The sequence below is a fragment of the Rhinatrema bivittatum genome, chromosome 4, assembly GCF_901001135.1.
Source record: "Rhinatrema bivittatum chromosome 4, aRhiBiv1.1, whole genome shotgun sequence".
NCBI classification, from domain to species: Eukaryota; Metazoa; Chordata; class Amphibia; order Gymnophiona; family Rhinatrematidae; genus Rhinatrema; species Rhinatrema bivittatum.
Window position 1 is genome coordinate 466901734 of NC_042618.1, and position 18188 is coordinate 466919921.

General features: G+C 43.6%; 1 protein-coding gene across 1 annotated transcript in view; it reads left to right on the plus strand.

Moving 5' to 3' along the window:
• ZFC3H1 (zinc finger C3H1-type containing) overlaps positions 1 to 18188 on the plus strand; it is a 220457-nt gene that overhangs the window by 11887 nt on the left and 190382 nt on the right. Inside the window, 6 exon segments of the mRNA XM_029597179.1 lie at positions 2989 to 3399; positions 5760 to 5824; positions 6060 to 6264; positions 6439 to 6671; positions 15583 to 15706; positions 16316 to 16413. Of these exon segments, the coding sequence (XP_029453039.1) occupies positions 2989 to 3399; positions 5760 to 5824; positions 6060 to 6264; positions 6439 to 6671; positions 15583 to 15706; positions 16316 to 16413 (1136 nt within the window).

Consider the following 18188-nt stretch of genomic DNA (forward strand, 5'->3'; position numbering starts at 1 on the left):
AGCACAGTTTCTAGGAACCAGAACCGTGTCAGAATTCAAGCAATCATGGGACAGATACAAAATGAGGGAAAAAACAGATCAAGTCAGACCTGTGGTGGACCAAGTGGGCTGGTATTGCTGACTTCTAACCAAGAGAAGAAAATTCATAGGCAGTAAAGGTAGTCCAGAGAACAAGTATTACAAAAATGTTTGAGAGTTTAGTATTTTTTACTGTTGGACTGTGTAAAACCTTTAACAGATTTTCTGTTTTTGTTGTTTTATTGTATTTTTCAGTTTGTTTTATCTGTATTTTGTTGGAATATGAAAGTCTTTGTTGGTTCTAGGTAAGGTGGTTTATCAAATATGAATAAACTACATGAACATTGGTGCAAGCTTGTCCAAAAAAAGCTGTATGATATGAGATTTAAGGACCCTAAAAGAGAAATGGGGAGATATGGAGACATTCAAATATGTGATACAAATTCAAGAGAAATAAAAAGCTCTGAAATAGAGGCTATTGGTGCTTTTTTCAGTTTATTAGCTCAAGATGGGTACAACTAATAGGGGGCTCCAAACGGGTAGACTCAGAGTAATATTGGAATATATTTTGTCACAGAATGGGTGGTGGTTGCATGTGATGGCCTTCCTGGGGAAGAAGCAAAGACCGAACTCAATAACGATTCAAGAAAGCCTGGGTTAAGCACAAGATTTCTAGACAGGAGAAAATGAAGGAAAAGCCAGATTCCAACAGAGCCTATGGCATGTGGTAGCAGTGGGTAATGGGCAAATGAGATGGGTGCTTTGGTCCTTTTTGTCATCAGCTTCTCTCTTTGTATGATGGAAACAATGAAAGGTTTGCTACTCCTGCTTTGCTTGTCTGGGCAGCCATAAGCATAGTGTGTTTCCAGCTGTTTACTCCGCATGTGATTAGCTCAAGCTTCCATTGTGGGTTTTCCTGCCTTATCAGAGACCAGTATTTGCAGATTTAGTGTCTTGTCTTGAAACAGTGGGAATCCACAGTGGGTGATTGAAGTACAATAAGGATTTTGTAGACTAAACAGGGTCGTATCTTTTGTTGATTAGGTCTGTCCTCTGTGGATCTGTAAATTGTGAAACAAACATCTGTTTGATTGGACCTTGTAGCCTTGGCTCAGCAGTTACTCATTGCAAAACCATCTCAAGCACGGTGATTGCCAGAGTCTGGAGCTGAGCCAGCCCTGAAACTGATTTCCAAAGGAATTCTTACCACAGCTGTGCAGACCTGCGCTCAACATTTATTAAAACGAAATAGGCTTAGAGTGATTGCTGTTTGTTTCAGATGGGAAGTTAAGAACTGCTGAGAAAAAACTGTGTTTTAAGAAAGTTGTTCCCAGTACAGCTTTTTTTTTGCCCTTATGAATAATTTGGTGTATATTAGGAAAATAATTTTAAGTCGGTAATATATCTTTTTTTTCATGAGTTGTCCTCTAGTAAAAATCTTTTTCTGCTGTTGCTCTCTTTCGCAGTGCTCCCTGGATCTGGTAACATTAACATAGTAAATGTTGGCAGAAAAAGACCCAAATGGTCCATCCAATCTTTTTTAATTTTAAGGGTAGTAACTGCTGCTCCATGCAGGTTACCCCCATGCCTTCTGTTAAGGGTAGTAACTGCCGCACCATGCAGGTTACCCCCCGTGCCTTCTATTAAGGGAAGTAACTGCTGAGCCGTGCAGGGAACCGCCATGCTTTCTGTTTAGGGTAGGAACTGCCACTCTGTTTGTTACCCATGTCTTCTGTTATGGGAAGAAACTGTTGCTCCGTGCAGGTTACCTCTGTTAACATAAGTTACTCTTTTCTGTTCATGCAAACACTAGAAATCGAGTGCTAAATTGGTCTTTGCAAACAGGCCTGGTATTCAGGGATATCCGTAAAGAATGCATCCTGTGTGTGCACATGAGTGTAATTTATGTAAGTTTAATTAACATTTATTTTGAAACCATCCCTGTTTATGGCTGTTGAGGACCTCCGACTGTACCCTACTACCTTAGGCCATGTTTAACGTCCTGGAGTAGGCAGACCTAGCAAGGAAAGGCTGTTCTCTCCCCTTTATACCACTTCTTGAATCTTGATTAGAACCGACCTACAGATATGCAGACATTGAGGTGTACCACAGACATCTGATCCTTGAAAAATACCATTTGAACTTGCCACCCTTGTTTTTCTGTGTCAGGTGGCTGTTCGTAATGGCTGCATTAAGCAATATATGCAGTTTCTGTTTTTTGATTCTTAAAAATGCTGCTGCTGTTCTGTCAGAGTAGAAAAAGAATAACAAGGCTGCAGATGGTGAGCTTTGGGGAAAGGACAGCTTTATTTATCCCTGAATTTCAAAAATGGATCTCCTCATGGTTTAGCTTCTTGGGAAGTATTGCTAGTGAAGTCTACAAGATTATGAAGAGCCACTGCAAACTGAAATGATTCCTTACAGAATCCCACACCCGGACAATGGGCAGTTTTCAAAGCCATTTGTCCAGGCAAAATAATCTGTGTGAAAATTGCTCTCCCAGGCTGCCTATCGCCGGGTGAAAGAGAGACCTTCCGTGGTGAGGTAGAAAGGAATGTGCGCATTGGAACAGGCACAGACACACACACAGTTTGTGGGTGCTTTTAGTGCATGGACTTTGTGGTGGTTGATTTTCCTTTTGAAAATTGCCTGCAATGAATGCGGATTGAAAGTGCCCATGCACGTTGCAAACAGCACAGACTGGTCAAAATCTCCCCTGCTTTTGGATTTCTGCCACTTGATTTGTAACGTGAAATACAACCCATGCAGTATACTCTACATGCAAACAGTGTCTTTCACAATTTCTGGTCATTTGTTGTTGGTAATGTTTTCAGTGTCAGCAAATGAATATAAACACCATTTGGCATAAAGATCTTTGCAGTATATTGGATGCTTTCCCCAGCCCTTTGTTAGGTTATACAGCATTAACGTAAATGTGATTTAATGTAATTCCCTTAACAAGTAATTCAGTTAAAAATTTTGGGAGGTCTCCAGCTGGAAAACAGAGTTATTCTAAGAATGAAAGCTGCGAAGAAGAAAGTTTTGAAGATTTACTTTTGAAGTATAAGCAAATTAAGCTGGAACTTGAATCTCTCAATAAAGATGAGAAACTTGCTTTGACGAACAAAAACTTGCCTCAGAATGAGACGGCAGTGGTGAAGTCAAAGATCCAAACTGCTGTTGAAAGTAGCAGTATTGCAAAAGCCCCTGTAAAAGAAAGGTCCCCGGAGGTGAAAAATCAGGTTAAAAAATTTCAGGCATTTGAATTAAAACCTCTCAGACAGAAATTAAGTATTCCAAGCAATTCTAACAAGCTGAAACAAAGTAAAGATGGAACGAAGTTGCTTGCGTTGAATGTTGATCTTGCAGAACCCGTTCAAGGTAACGTAATTTAGCTGGCTTGCCCATGTGTCGTAATCATTGAGCTACCAGGATGCAGAACTAGGACTGTACTGATTGAATGTTTAAACTACCTTCAGTAACAGAGTAGTACTCTTTGAACATATGACGGTAAATGTTTCTAATGGGAACACTTCAAACTCACGGAGGCACATGTTCTCCCCAATGAGGTGCAAAAAAAAAAAAAAAATCCCTTCCCTTGTATTTTAAACAAGTCCCAAGAATAATCTTTTCACCATGTCTCTAGAGAACTGTAGGGTTAACTGTGTTCCTTGTAAATTCAAGGAGTGGGCTGTAACGGGAGATTAGAGCTGCTAGGAAATCATGGCTAACTTTCTATGTAAACCGGGAGTTTGAGACCCAATTCCTTGGCAGTTTTCTGGAATTTTTGCTTCAGGACTGGAATTGTTCAGTTTTGCCTTCACACATAGGTGTCTCATTCACCCTAATTCTGTTCTAGGGTGACGAGACCTCTGTGTGCACTTTATCAGGCGATGCAGTATGGATATGTGTGAAAAACACTTCTCCTGGGCACACAATGCAGTATGCTAATAAGCTGCTGCATTAAAATGCACCTCCTTGTCATCTGGCGTACAACCACGGGTTAGGAAAATGGACGCTCATAAATTGAGCGTCCGTTTTCCCAAACCTGATCTCGCCATCAAGACCTTTTTTTTTTAATTTGTTTCCTTTTTTGCTGCTTTCTGTGGTTCCTCCAACCTAATATTGCAACAATATTAAGTCGAACAACAAAAAAAGCAGTATTTTCTAGAGACTTTTTTTTTTTTTGGTTTGGGTTCCCCATGGGTAATTTTGTGTTTTCATAGTTCAGGTTTTTTGTTTTTTTTTTCCCCATGGCTCCCAAATTTAGTTTTTGAGTGCTCCCAAAACATGACTAATTAGTTTCATTGAAATTGTCTAATTTGTTTAAAACTAATGCACATCTCTATTTTCTGCTTTTCTTTTCAACTTTTGGGGCACCTCAAGTCTTAACCCCAGCTCCGGTGCTGGTGTTAATTTTTGAGGATCAAAATGAGCATGTTGGACGCATAGTTATTTATTTATTTTTTTACTTTGGGGGTACTAGCTAATAGCCTCATCAGCATGGCATTTACATGTGATTTCTGTTAGCTGTGCGCTGGTTTGGACGTGCTGATCCCCTCATTACATCAGGAGTTATGGACTGGGTCAACCTGTGCGCTAGTCTGAGCACATGGTAGTGCATCGGCCTCTATATGAGGCTGCTTTAAAAAAATAAAAATAAAATAAAGCAATACAGCAGATAATTTACAGGAAAAATCTGAGCTGATCCACTCTTGTGGCTGCCGTGTTCCTGAGACGATAAAGGGGGTCAAATGTTAATTGGACTAATCCAGATATGGGGATTGTGCAAAAAGTTAAAAATCTATCTTAATGTAAGGCTAGATTCACAAAGGCTTTTCTCCCTTCCTGTGAATCAGGCCCTAAGTTCCTAGAGGGCCAAGTGGGGAAACTCTTAAGTCCATGTTGCCCAGAATAACTTTTTTTTAAATAGAGCTGCTGCTTTGCACTTGAAAGATTTTAGAATTGGGGCCGGCAGCATCACTGACTTGTGAAGGGTGTATGAACCAGAAGTGGTTAAGATGTAACTTTATTATCTTTGAAAATGTTTCAGCTTTGCTGAAAGTCACTTAACCAGAATAATAGTGTGGGGCCTTCTTGAAATGTACCTGTTATCTGAGTTTGCCCCATCTGCTTTTCCAGTTACAATCTCATTTTTCCCCTTTGAGTAGTTGCTTAGTGCCACTAGATTGTTCATCTGAGGCCTTCAGTTTTCTTCTTGGCACTACCAGCCAGCTGGATGGGAAATGTTTTTATAAATTGAGCAGGACAAGACAAGTAATCTTATGTTCTAATTCGAGCAGTTCTGAGCCATAGAGTCATCAGCAATACTGGGGCTGGCTGTACTGACTAAGTTTCTCCCATTTGGTGTACAAATGGAAATACGTAGGATGTCGGTGTCAGAGAGCCCAACCTTATTTTCACAAAATGTTTACGCATTTTGGTACTGTCTGTTCCATGCTTAAGGGCCCTTACATGAGGAATGGTTTCGGGTTTGAAATAACCACGTCTGTGTGCAGTGCCACCTCTGTAGGGTTTGCATTTCCCATTGTGTAGAAGAAGTCTCTGCAGACCAAATCAGTTGTGGCAGTAATTTTGAGTGGCACACACATTTTTATTGCTGTCCTTTTTATGTCTTGCCTTCAGGGCTAATCTGGATTGCTTTCTTTTGGCTTGTACTTACCCTTTGCAAGGTGTATGTTTAATCTGAACTTTATTTTTTTTTATCTTAATACCTAAAGAAAAGGAAGGCAAAGAACCAACTTCTCATTGTGAAAGTAACACTTCAGACTTAGCATCTGACAAGGTAAGGCATGTCGTGCATGTACTTTACTTTTAGGGTTGTTCTTTGTCCTAGCTGCTTCACTTCCACAGCTCTTATGCCGTAAATTAAAATGTCCTTTGTTAATGGAGTACAGAAGAAGCAAGGTTACTTCCTGGCAGATGCTGAAGATGATCCTAACTTTTGATAGGACGTGACTTGGGTAAATGAGTTGTTCTGTCCAGTGCCCCACACTGACATTTTTTTTTCTTTTTGAAAGAAGCCTGCTGAGGATGAAGAGGAGTTGTCCGAGCTGCGTTTGCGCCTTCTGGCACTGCAGTCTGCCAGCAAAAACTGGTACCAGAAGGAGCAGCAGGTGATGAAGGAAAGCAAAGAGAAATTGATAACAACAAAGGTGTTACAGCAAAAGGCGAAGCCAGTAAAACAGCATTCATCCAAAAAAGTGATCAGCCCATCGTGTGCAGGTAATGGCATTAAAGTGGCTGTCGCCTAATTTCCAGGTGCATTCGTCTGCTGTGGGAGAGCCCTCGAGTGAGGCTGGGATTGTGTAGGATGCCAGTTCTTTAAATAAAGATTGGAAAAGGGCTTGAGCTGATTTTGGATAGTGAAGACCTAATCATTTTCTTTTTAATTTGAAGCCAAACAAGCTTTGAGGAAACAGAAAACAAAAGCCTGGAAGAAACTGCAGCAGCAAAAGGAAGAGGAGGAGAGACGTCAAAAGCAGGAAGAGGAACAAAAGAAGCAAGCGGAGGAAGAAGAGCGAAGGAAAAGAGAAGAGGAGATCAGGAAAATCCGGGACCTCTCCAGTCAAGAAGAGCAGTATAATCGGTTCATGAAGCTCGTGGGTGGGAAGAGGAAATTGAGGAGCAAGGTAGAATAACTTGTGGTGCAGGGGAAGGACAGAGGAGGATTCAGAAGTAACAGTTAGAAAACGGTTCTTCACGTACATGAGGGGTGAAGTGGTGATGGTGGAGGCTAAAATGGGATCCTTCACCCTGGAGAGTGCCTGACATTAATGGGGGTCTGTAGTATAGTGACAAGAATTAAATGGGCACACCAGATGGGTCTTACCGTCCTTATCTACAACATATTCTATGTAAATTTGGAGGCATCGTGGTCCAGAAAATTAAAAAAAAAAAGTTTCCTTTATTCTGCTTACAGTATATATTCTTCCTATGGTGGAAGTTTTGTGCAACAAGTGCATTGCTGTAGGGAAGTTGATTTACAAAACCCTTTAATTATCCACTGTGATATGAAAGGATGCTCTGCTTTAGTAAACATATGAATAGGTAGTGGTGGGGGTTTCTTGATGGAATATAATTTATAGTTTGCTAGATTGGCTTTGGTAGAAAGCTCTCCTGTGAGAGATTTATTTGCACATCTAGCTACAAATTCAATCAAAATGTTGAAACCTTGAAACTTACCCCATCTGGTTTCCTCCCCAGAGATAGCTAGTGATGAAACAGACTTTCAGTTTCAAAACATAACATTTATTAAGTAGCTTAGAGATCTTATAAGAGCTGGCAGGATTTGTTTATTTCATGCATGCATACAAAGTTAAGATAGCGGAAACCATAAGGAAAATCAAGGTCGTGTTTTCCTTATGGAAGTAAACGGAGCCCAGCTTACAGAATATACTGTTTTGTGAGCAATGCCAGTTTACTCATTGTTTTAAATTTGCCTTAGTCTTTTATACACTGTTAAACATGGCTCGCATATGCTTCCCCCCTCCCCTCTCTCATCCCCTATGTTTGCTGGTAATTTTCCTTCATGCGCCTCTCAGACATCACATATTCTGCTTACTCGGTGCTTCCTTTTGTTTCTTTTAACTTTCTTGGCACCTTTCTTATCAGGAATTCACTCTCCACTCTCATACGGTTCTCAGCCTCAGTTCTTCTCTGGGCTGAATTTTTTTCTCTTTGGGCCTTTTTATTCCAGTTACTAGTCAACATGGGGCAGTTTTTCTTTAAAGCAGCAATTTAACAACTAACTTAAATCCTCATTTAACAAAACAGAAGAATCTTCAACGTGCTTCTCTAAGCAGAAAAGAGCAACAGTAATGCATCCTTCAGTAATATACCTTTAACACTTCCCCCCTTCATGAGTACCAGTTCTTCCATATATTAAATATGCCTTGTTCCTGTTCGTACCCAGGATCAGTCCAGACAAGTGGGTTTATGCATCCCTACCAGCAGATGGTAGAGGAGCAAACCTCTTAGAAGAAAAAGATTTAGGATAAGAAGAGGATTCGGCCCCCCCGAGGTGTTAGGTTCCTTTGTGGCGTGAGGGGGATTGGTGATCCCTTTTTTCTCAGGGCGGGGGGGGGGGGGGCAGATAGCCAGGGGTCCTAGTTCCCTCTCCCCGTCTGGGTTTTTCCTCCCACTGTGAGCCTGGCTCCTCATTTTCTGCCCTCCAGAACAGGGGAATACTTCTTCCCAGTTTCTTTTTGGCCTGTCACTTTACTTAAAAAAAAAAAAAAAAAAAAAAAAAAAAAAAAAAAGTTGAAGCAGGAGAGCGGCAGAAACAGCGAGGAGTCGGTAAGTCTTGATTTTCTGCTGGGAGGCAGGAGGAAGGGAGCGGACTTAAGTGCCTGCCTTTGTCGGGGCTTGGTGAGTGCTGAGTTTCAGCACCGGACAGCAGTAAGTGATCATGGTGGCTCAGTTTATTTTTAGGCCTGACCGTGGGTGCAGGCCCGACTTCTCAGGCCAGCTCCTGCTCAGCGTGGCAAAACTTGTCATGGCTGCGGTCTGAATCGAGCTCGCTTCAATGCGGCCTCGTTTTGCCTTCATTGTGCCTTTGGGGCGGGACCCCCATGGAGCAGCAAGAAGTGCAGGCAACTGGGATGGCTCTGGAATCCCTGGGGGGGGGGGTGTTAGAGGAGCCAGTGGCCATTTTGGCAGCACTTGCTAATGTGCGGGCTGCCATTTCTGAGCCCTGGGACTCCCCTCCCATGCTTTTTAAGGTAGGAAAGGACCCTGCTGGTGGCAGGGGACGGGGAGGGGCCTGAGGAGGAGCAGATCAGGAGTCTGCCTACTCAGCCCCAGAGGCGTTTCCACTGGTTTTGTACTTTTCCATAAGGTTTATTTGGCCAGGAAGGAATTAGGGGCAAAGAGAATCTTACCGAAGAAGGCCTTGATGGCCAAAAAGGCTAAGGGCTGGTGGAATCAGAAGGGCTCCAGCGTATGATGGGTCTCAGACGAGCACCGGAGGAGGAAGATTCATCAGATGGTATGGATGACCCTGATCAGCTCTTAGGGGGTTCGGTGGGATCGGCGAAGGACCTGTTGGTGCCCTGGGAGGTCTGAGGCAGGATGTGGACCAGGATCCACTGGATGCTTTGGGGGGGGGCCCCGATGCAGGATCTGGATGCTCAGGATCCAGATCCGGTTCTGATTGCGGAAGGAGATGACCTGTGAGTGGTCCAGCTATTCTGGAGGGAGGAACTGGGTCCATTGATTCCCCAGGAGCTGGAGGAGCTCGGGATTAAAGCCACCCAGGAAGATTCGGATAATGAAGGGGTGAACCCACTCCTGAAGGGATTACGATGACCCCCTACAGCTTTCCCATCGCTGAAGCAGGTGAAGAATTTGGTGGATCAGGAGTGATAATCTCCGGAGGCAGGCCAGAATGTCATGAGGGCTATGGGGAAGCTTTATCCCTTGATCCTCGTAGTGAGAGCAGCGGACCTAAAGGATGTCCTGGATAGGAAGCTGGAGATTCTGCTCAAGAGGCTGTTTAAAGTTTCTGCTTTGACCCTGCGTGTAGCGGTATGCGGAAGTCTGATGCAGAGAGCCTGTTTGTCCTGGGTGCAGAAGGCATATGACAAACATTCAGGAGCGGCGTTTGACGCAGTGCAGGCAGCCCATTTAGAGGCGGTTGACCATGTGGCTGCTGACATGGTCAAGACTTCTGCCAGGAGTATGGTTTCAGCGGCACAAAGGCTCCTGTGGCTGCAAAATTGGTTGGCAGATGTATGGTCTACAACCCAGCTGTCAAACATCCCTTTTAGGGGAAGTTTCTCTTCAGGGAGGACTTTGAGCAGCTCGTGAAGGAGTTGGGAGAGTCGAAGGGCAATAAATTACCTGAAGACAGGAAGGGTTCTAGGAAGTCTTTTCTGCCGCGAGCCCGTTTCTGAAAGGCTAGGACACTTCTGGCAGGCAGGACCCCGTCGCTGGCATCACAGAAACAGAGTTCAGGCAGACAGCGGCCCTTTCGGAATTGACACAGGTCCTAAGGGGGGGGGGAGCAGAAGCAAGATTGGGCAACCAAGGTGTATTGGTCCGCTCCTCCCTGGAAGCTATCGGAGGGAGGCGCTCTCTCTTTTATGAGGAGTGGATCAGAATAACGTCGGACCGGTGGGTCCTAGAGGTGTTACGCTTTAGAACTTTCTCGACCGCTTAGGGATGACTTTGTAGTCTCCCGCTGCATCTCCTGGTACAAGCAAGAAGTGATGTGGTACACGCTATAGCAACTTCTGCACGCCATTGTTCTGGTGCCGCCTCAGGAGAAGGGGGCAGGTATTACTTTGGTGCTAAAGAAAGAGGGGAATTTTCAGCCCATTCTTGATCTGCAGAAGTAAATGCTGCCATCTGGGTGCTGTGTTTTCGGATGTAGATGCTGCGCACGGTGAACTTGTCGGAAGCCTATCTTCATATCCCCATTCGGCTCGAACACAAGATGTTTCTGGAGTTCATGGTTCTGGGAGAATATTTCCAGTTTTTGGCTCTTCCCTTTGGGTTGGCAATGGTGCCTTGCACATTCACAAAGATGGTGGTGGTGGTAGCGGCGGCACTCAGGAAGGAAGGTATTCTTGTGCACCCATACCTGGACGATTGACATATATGGGTGAAATTGGAGGTGGAGTGTGGTCACTCAGTCCAGCGGGTATTTCAGCTTCTGGAGGCGTTGGGCTGGATGACCAACCTCGCAAAGAGTCATCTGAGACCGACCCAATCTTTGGAGTATGTGGGGGCACACTTCGATACTCAGTTGGGAAAGGTGTTTCTGACTTTGGAGAGAGTCCTCAAGCTACAGAGTCAGCTTCTTCAGCTACTGAGCCTGTCTGTGCCGAAGGTCTGGGATTACCTGCAGGTGCTGGGTTCCATGGCTTCTATGCTGAAATTGGTGCCATGGGCCTTTGCTCACATGTACCCTCTGCAGGGGCTCCATTATCCTGTTGGAGTCCGCTGTCTGAAGAATTTCAGCTTCCTTTACCGTTGTCAGAGAATGCCAGGTCCAGTCTTTCGTGGTGGCTGTCGTGGTTCAATCTGGAGAAGGGAATGGATCTGGAAATACCTGACTGGGTACTGGTGACCATGGATGCCAGCCTCTCAGGATGGGGGGCAATTTTGTCAAGGAAAATCAGCCCAGGGTCAGTGGTCACCGGAGGAGGCATCTTGGTCTATCAATCGGTTGGAAACCAGAGCAGTGCGCAAGGCCTTGGTGGTGTTTCTTCCACTCATTCGGGACAAGTTGGTGCAAGTTTCCTTGGACAATGCGATGACAGTAGCATATATCAATTGTCAAGGCGGTATGAAGTCATTTAGTGGCGCTGGAGGCACAGGAGCTGATCATGTGGGTGGAGAAACATCTGGTGAGACTAGCTGCTTCTCATGTGGCTGGAGTGGACAATGTACAGGCGGACTTCCTCAGCAGATAGCATCTGGACCCAGGGGAGTGGGGGGAGTTGGCGGAAGCCTTTGCCTTGCTACAGCCAAGGTGGGGCAGACCGAGATGGACCTCATGGCAACTCCAGCAAATGTGAACTTAGATCAGTTTTCAGTTGCAGTCGGGAGATCGGATTGGAGGACATCAATGCTTTCGTTCATCAGTGGCCAACATATCTGCTGCTGTATGTGTTTCCTCTTTGATGCGGTGCATCAAGCTTCATCCAAGCAGAGTGATTCTGGTGGCACCCGAGTGGTGCAGCAGCCGTGGTTTGTGGACCGTCAGGCGGTGGACGGGCTCGTTCACTTGGCTCATCTCTCGGGGTTGCTTCTGTCTAGCAGCTTGGCTTTTGAGAGGAGACAACTCATTTTGAAGGAATATTCGGAGCCTGTGATTGCGACTTTTTTTTTTTTTCAGGCGAGGAGACCTTCCACTTCAATGGCTTATGTCTGGGTGTGAAGTTTTTTTAATCTTGGTGGTTGCAGAACCAGGGTACAGCCTTTAAAGGTGGAAATTCTGCAGATTTTAGCATTTTGCAGAGCGGTTTGGCTAAGGGGCTGGTCTATATTTTCCTTCAGGTCCAGGTGGCAGCTTTGGGTTCCCTGCATGGTAGGATTCAGGGAAGACCGCAGGCATCTCATCCGGATGTAGCTGGTTTCCTAAAAGGGGCAAAGCATCCACATCCTCTGGTGCGGAAGATCTGTCCGACTTGGAATCTGAATTTGGTTCTTCAGGTTCTGTGTGGTCCTCCCTTCGAGCCAAGGAGGAGGGCATCCTTGAAGGATTTAACCCTGAAGACTGTTTTCCTGGTGGCCGTCTGTTCGGCTAGGTGTATATGTGAGCTGCAAGCGTTGTCATATAGGGACCCTTTCCTGCGCTTTTCGGAGGATGGGGTCTCTTTACATACAGTTCCTTCCTTTTTGCCGAAGATAGTGTTGTCATTTCACCTTAATCAGGTGGTCGAGCTTCTGGCCTTTCCAAATTTAACAGCTGATAATCTGATGGCTAAGGAAATTCGCTTATTGGATGTATCGTATTCTTTTATAATATCTCAAGGTGACGAATGCTTTTTGGAGATCTGATCATCTGTCCTTTTCAGTGGAGCAAAGAAGGGAAATCAGGCTTCCAAGAGCTCTGCTGTTTGATGGTTAAAAGAGACAATAGCTTTGGCTTACATCTGTTAAGGGCCGGTCTGTGCCGGAGAGGTTGAGAATGCATTCCTCTAGGGTGCAGGCGAACTCGTGGGCGGAGTGTCAACTGCTTTCTTCGCAGGAGACTTGTCGTGTGGCGATGTTCTTCTCTTCACACTTTTACCAAACATTACCGCTTAGATGTGCAGGCCTCAAAGGAGACTATGTTTGGGGAGTGTGTGTTGCACATGGATTTTTCGGGTTCCTGCCCAGAGTAGAGGGGCTTGGGTACATCCCACTTGTCTGGACTGATCCAGGATACAAACAGGAAAGGAAAATTGGTTCTTACTTGCTAATTTTCATTCCTGAAGTACCATAGATCAGGCAAGAGACCCGTCCCCATCTGTCGAAAGACTTCCTCGCTTCTGGATATGCATGAGCTGGCATATGATATACTCAATTATAGCAGTGTATATAGTGTGGTATTGGTTTGTGTTCAATCAAGGGGGCCTAGTTTGCAGGGGGTTCCAACTTTGTCTCTGTTCGCCCAAAGTTTATTGGGATTTAAAGTAGACATCTTGGCTTGGGTACAGGCCAGTACTGAGGGACTGCAGGTGGGCAGTGCCTCAAAGTTTTGTTCTCTGCCTCCATCTGCTGGTAGGGATGCATAAATCCACTTGTCTGGACTGATCTATGGTACTTCAGGAATGAAAATTAGCAGGTAAGAATCAATTTTCCTTTCTCAGACTTTCCAAGAATTTTTTCAACTGTTCCCATTTCTTTTGTACCAACAGGAACTTCCCCCTGCATTTAGCTGAAAATAATTCCATCTCCATCCATTGACGTAACTCCTCCAACCAGTTGGCGATAGACGGAGGAAGTACCATATTCCATTATCGCAAGATTACTCCTCTCCCTGCTTGTTAGCTTTTTCAGAACACTCCCATTTCTTTCCCCGTCCACCCAACTCATCTGGCATATACAAAATCAGATAACTTGGATCTAAAATAAATAAATACGGACTATTCAGAAAGCAGAATAAAAATCTTCAGGAGCATCTAGTCCCAATATACTCTCTATATAACTTTTAACATTATCCCCAAAATGTTTAATTACCAAAACAATAAAACAGCACACTTTCTCATCTTGATTGATTAATTGTTTCTAAATGAATTGGCATAAAATAAGCTCTGACAAATCTGGTATTGTTGCTCCACTAGATCCAGTGATCTGGAGCATTAAGGTATTTGGTCTTAATCCTCTTATGGTATTTGCAGTCCTAATTCTTTGTCCCAGGCTTTATTTAATTTTTAATTTAGCTTATTTGCATTTATATGCCTCCTATAGTGAGATCCAAAGTGGCTCACAATAAAACATACATAATGATAAAATACATAAGAGTACAAACACTAAAACTAACCAACCAATAAGATCTGATAAAAACATAAAATCAAGACAGCATAGTACTAAAATTAACAAAATGCCTGCTTCAGTTACAGTTTTTAAAAGAGCTTTTAATTTCTTTGGCCATTCCACTGCTCTCAATTCACGAGGGAAGAGTATTCCGCAGCGTAAGTGCAGCAATCGAAAGAGGATGGGGTCTCATCTCAGAGAGCCAGGCCAGCTTCACTGAGGGTATATCCAAAAGGGGCTTTTGTAAAGAGCGCAAAGTTCTGGCTGGGTTATGAACCTGCAACATTGCGTTGACCCAAGGTAAAGATGCATTTGACAGCAACTTAAGGTTTAACATTACTACCTTATGCTTGACTCTAGCGTGAAGGTCTTTTAAGTCCCTATCCCACTATATTGTGTTATATATTTTATTAATTTGCCGCATTGATTCTTTATTCTGGAAAATAATTTTCTTTAGTATTGTGGGGCCCTGGGCAAATTGTCCCAGTTCCCAGTACTCATGGCTACAATCCAGAGCTGAAGAAAAGCAAATAAGGGGAATTCTGCAAGTTTTATTTATTTTTATTTATTTATTTAACATTTCTTATATACCGATGTCCGTTCGCACATCGCATCGGTTTACAGTGAACAAAAAACCATTGGGCGGAGCCCTTACAAAAAACAGATAATATAGTAGCTAGGTAACATATATAAAAGAAAAAAAAAAAAAAAAAAATTTTTTTGGAAGGAGCTCTTACATTAAATACAAACATCAAAGAGGAAATGCTAAGGGTATATGCTAAGGGATTGAGCTCTAACAGAACCTATATACAGATTATTGCACAGTACAAAATCATCAGGCAAAAAGGCGTTCATACCAGGAAGTTCAAACTTAATCTTAAAACCCAGTCATTTACAGAAAGTCACTTTATCAAGGAGCTGAAAAAGTCTTCCAGCTTAGACCGTTGCATCATATTTTTACATTCTGGGCTCAGAGCCTGCACAGCTCATCACAACCCAATATGGGGGTTACTCCTATGATATTCCTCCTCACTTTTCTTTAAAAAAAAAAATAAAAGCCCACCATTTCTTTGCAGCTATAGAAGAATCAAAGGGTTTTAAAATTTTTGGCATGGATTCCATCCCCTATTATTTTCTTATTCTCTTTTCAATTTCTCGCCAGTGTTGACTGAGAAGGGTTGCTCCACTGAGACATAAGGTTGAATAGAGATGCCAAATGGTACTCAACCTGTGTTTTGTTTTTTTTTTTAATGATAACCTACAATGTCTTTAGGTAGACCTGGTCTTGGTCAGATTCAGAAAGCTTTATTGGTGTATTAATTAGTGAATGCATTGACCTAGTAGTACATAGCTTATACTTGTTTTGTGTGGGGCCAAAATGGTTACTTGACCTTTGCCCTGCTTTGTTGATCAATATGTCTTCCTCCTTCCTTAAACAGTGTAAGACAAAACATTATTCTTAATGTCTTGGGAGTTGCATTACTCCTATTTTTTTGTGCGGGGGTTTAACCCCAGCTTAATGTAATTAGCTTATGTTCTCAGTGTGTGTTTATTTTTCTTGAATGCTTCCAGTCCTCTGATATAGACTTAAGATGGTCGTTGGATAAGCTGGCTGTGGAAGGTGCAGGGGGCATCTATCAGTATGATAATTATGATGAAGTTGCTATGGACACAGACAGTGAAACCAATTCACCAGGTAAGTGTGTTATGTGTTTACCTTTTAGTTTGTTTGAATGCAGGTAAAACTAAACACAGCAGATAAAGCATCAGGCTTTCTATCAGAAGAAAATTGGTCAAAGAGTCATATAGTTATGCCCTGCCCTTCCCAGACTGAGCTCGCCTCATGAAGATCTTGCTTCTCTTGATCTGTCTGCTCCTCCTCGTAGTGTGTTGATGTCTCGCATATAGTGCAAAAATGCAAGACCCAGAACAGAGGCATACAGTGCCTTGCAAAAGTCTTCACCCGTTTGTATATTTTTCACATTCTGCCATCTATAAATAATGCATTAAAGTAGGAGTCTTTCATTGATCTACACAACATATTCCACACTTGTGAAAGAACAATTTTATAGAAGGTTTTCAAAAGTAAGAACAAAAAGAAAAAAAGACTTCACTCCTTGACTCAATACTTAGTGAAAGCCCCTCTTACAGCAGTTACAAGCTCCTAGGGTCAACACAGTTCCTTTGTCTCTGGCTCCCCAGACATGAATCCTTTTAAGCTTCTTGACTAGGTTCTTTATCTGCTTGCAGTTTGAGTACAAGGGTCTTTTTCTTGGTGTTTCTTAATTTAGTAATTCTTTTCTAGCAGCTTCTCCAGTGCAGCCGCCTTCCCATCAAGAGAGTCCGCTAAGGTGTTTCCCTGTATTGCCGCAGATACCTGTGTCGATACCACCTCCACTATCAGTAAGTTACTCTTCTGGAATGTTCCCATTTCATTGTTAGTTGGGTTCATGACTTTCTACAGAAAAACTGTTACAGCAGAGAAAAATAACTTAATTTAAAAAATCACAGCAATGCATCATTATAAAGCAATTAAAACGAATCAATAAACATGCTCATTCTTCATCCTGCAATTCTTTCTACTCCAAAAGAAACTAAACATATCTTTCTCATCAGTAAAACACACATTTTAAAAATAAGCTCTTGTTCATTCCCCAGATGAGACCTGTCTCCTGGGTTTTGCAGATGGAGGCAGAGAAAGTTTCACTGACACTAAGAAGTCCATTACCTGGTATTAATTAAGTTGACTTAGATAAAAACCACTGCTATTACTAGCAGTGGTAACGTGGAATAGACTTAGTGTTTGGGTACTTGCCAGGTTCTTATGGCCTGGATTGGCCACTGTTGGAAACAGGATGCTGGGCTCGACAGACCCTGGGTCTGACCCAGTATGGCATGTTCTTATGTTCACTGCTACATAATCTAGTGTACCACCTGCAGTCCCTCAGTATTTCTCCGTCTCCAGCAGATGCTGTAAAACCTGCAGTCTGGAGTAGAAAAAAAAAAGAAAGAGGAAGCTTTATTGGATCCTCCCAGGGGGTTGTTAGTTCTAGTAGGGCCATATCCCCTGGTTTGATGTGGACAAGCAAGGGGGTTGGTGACCCTCTTGTTAGCTTGATCCAGAGTTCTGTGGGGGTGCACATGTGTTCCAGATCCCTCACCCTTCATGAAGCAACGTTGGAACCTGCTGACAGCTACAAGCCCGGTGGAGCAAGGAAGTTATCCTCTTATTTTCTGGCCTGGTTGGGACATTAAAGTTTGGTGTGGTTTTTTTTTTGTTTTTTTTACACACAAAGTGAAAGGAAGTTAGTTCTTCTCTTGCTGTTAGCTACTTATGGCATCTCTTCTCGGCAGTGATTGGGGATGCAGAGCTCTTGCAGGCCATAGATATATACATGTGTGTGTAAGCACGTGGTACTGGACATGTGGCAATTGCGTGTGGCACAACATGCCACTCGTGTGGGATATCATGATCATGGCTCAATTGGGCTGGTTTGAGCTCAGGTTGTATTTCAGGCAAAAGTACTTTGAGTGTGTCTGTCGCTGCTATACCTGCTCAAGTGTCTGCTGCTGATAAGTCTGTTTGCCTCCCGCGGGTGGCCAGGCCTCCTGCTGAGGATGTCCCCCTACCATGGAAACAGCAGCTATTGGATTCTCTGACAGGGCTGTCTGCATTGCCTCCCCCCACCAATGGAATCCCCTACTCGGTTCTACACCCCCGAGGAGGAGCAGGAAGGTTCAGATTTGGAGGATTTTTTTTTTTTTATCTGGATTCTGACTCCTCGTAGTTATTTTCGACAGGTTTTGTTTTGCTCATGTATGTTTGGCAAAGAGAGAAGCAGGGGATATGCTGTCTTGGACCCAGTCTCAGTCATCTGTTGATCTACGGCCAGTGAAGACAACCATGCAGGCGATGCGGAAGCGTTCGAGTGTTCGGCGTGTTTTGGGTCTTTACTTTCAGGCGTGTGATCCAGAGGGGGGATTCAGAGGACTTAGTGCTGGTGGATTCCCCGGGAGCAGACCCAGTGCTTGATGCAGATCTGGATGGGGACCCAGAGGAGGGTACTGGTGGACGAAGGGGATGACCCCAAAGTGGTGTTCCGCCTTTGCAGAGAGGAGTTCCGGCCTTTTATTCCATAACTGCTTCAGGAGCTGGGAATCAAGGTTCCACAAGAGGA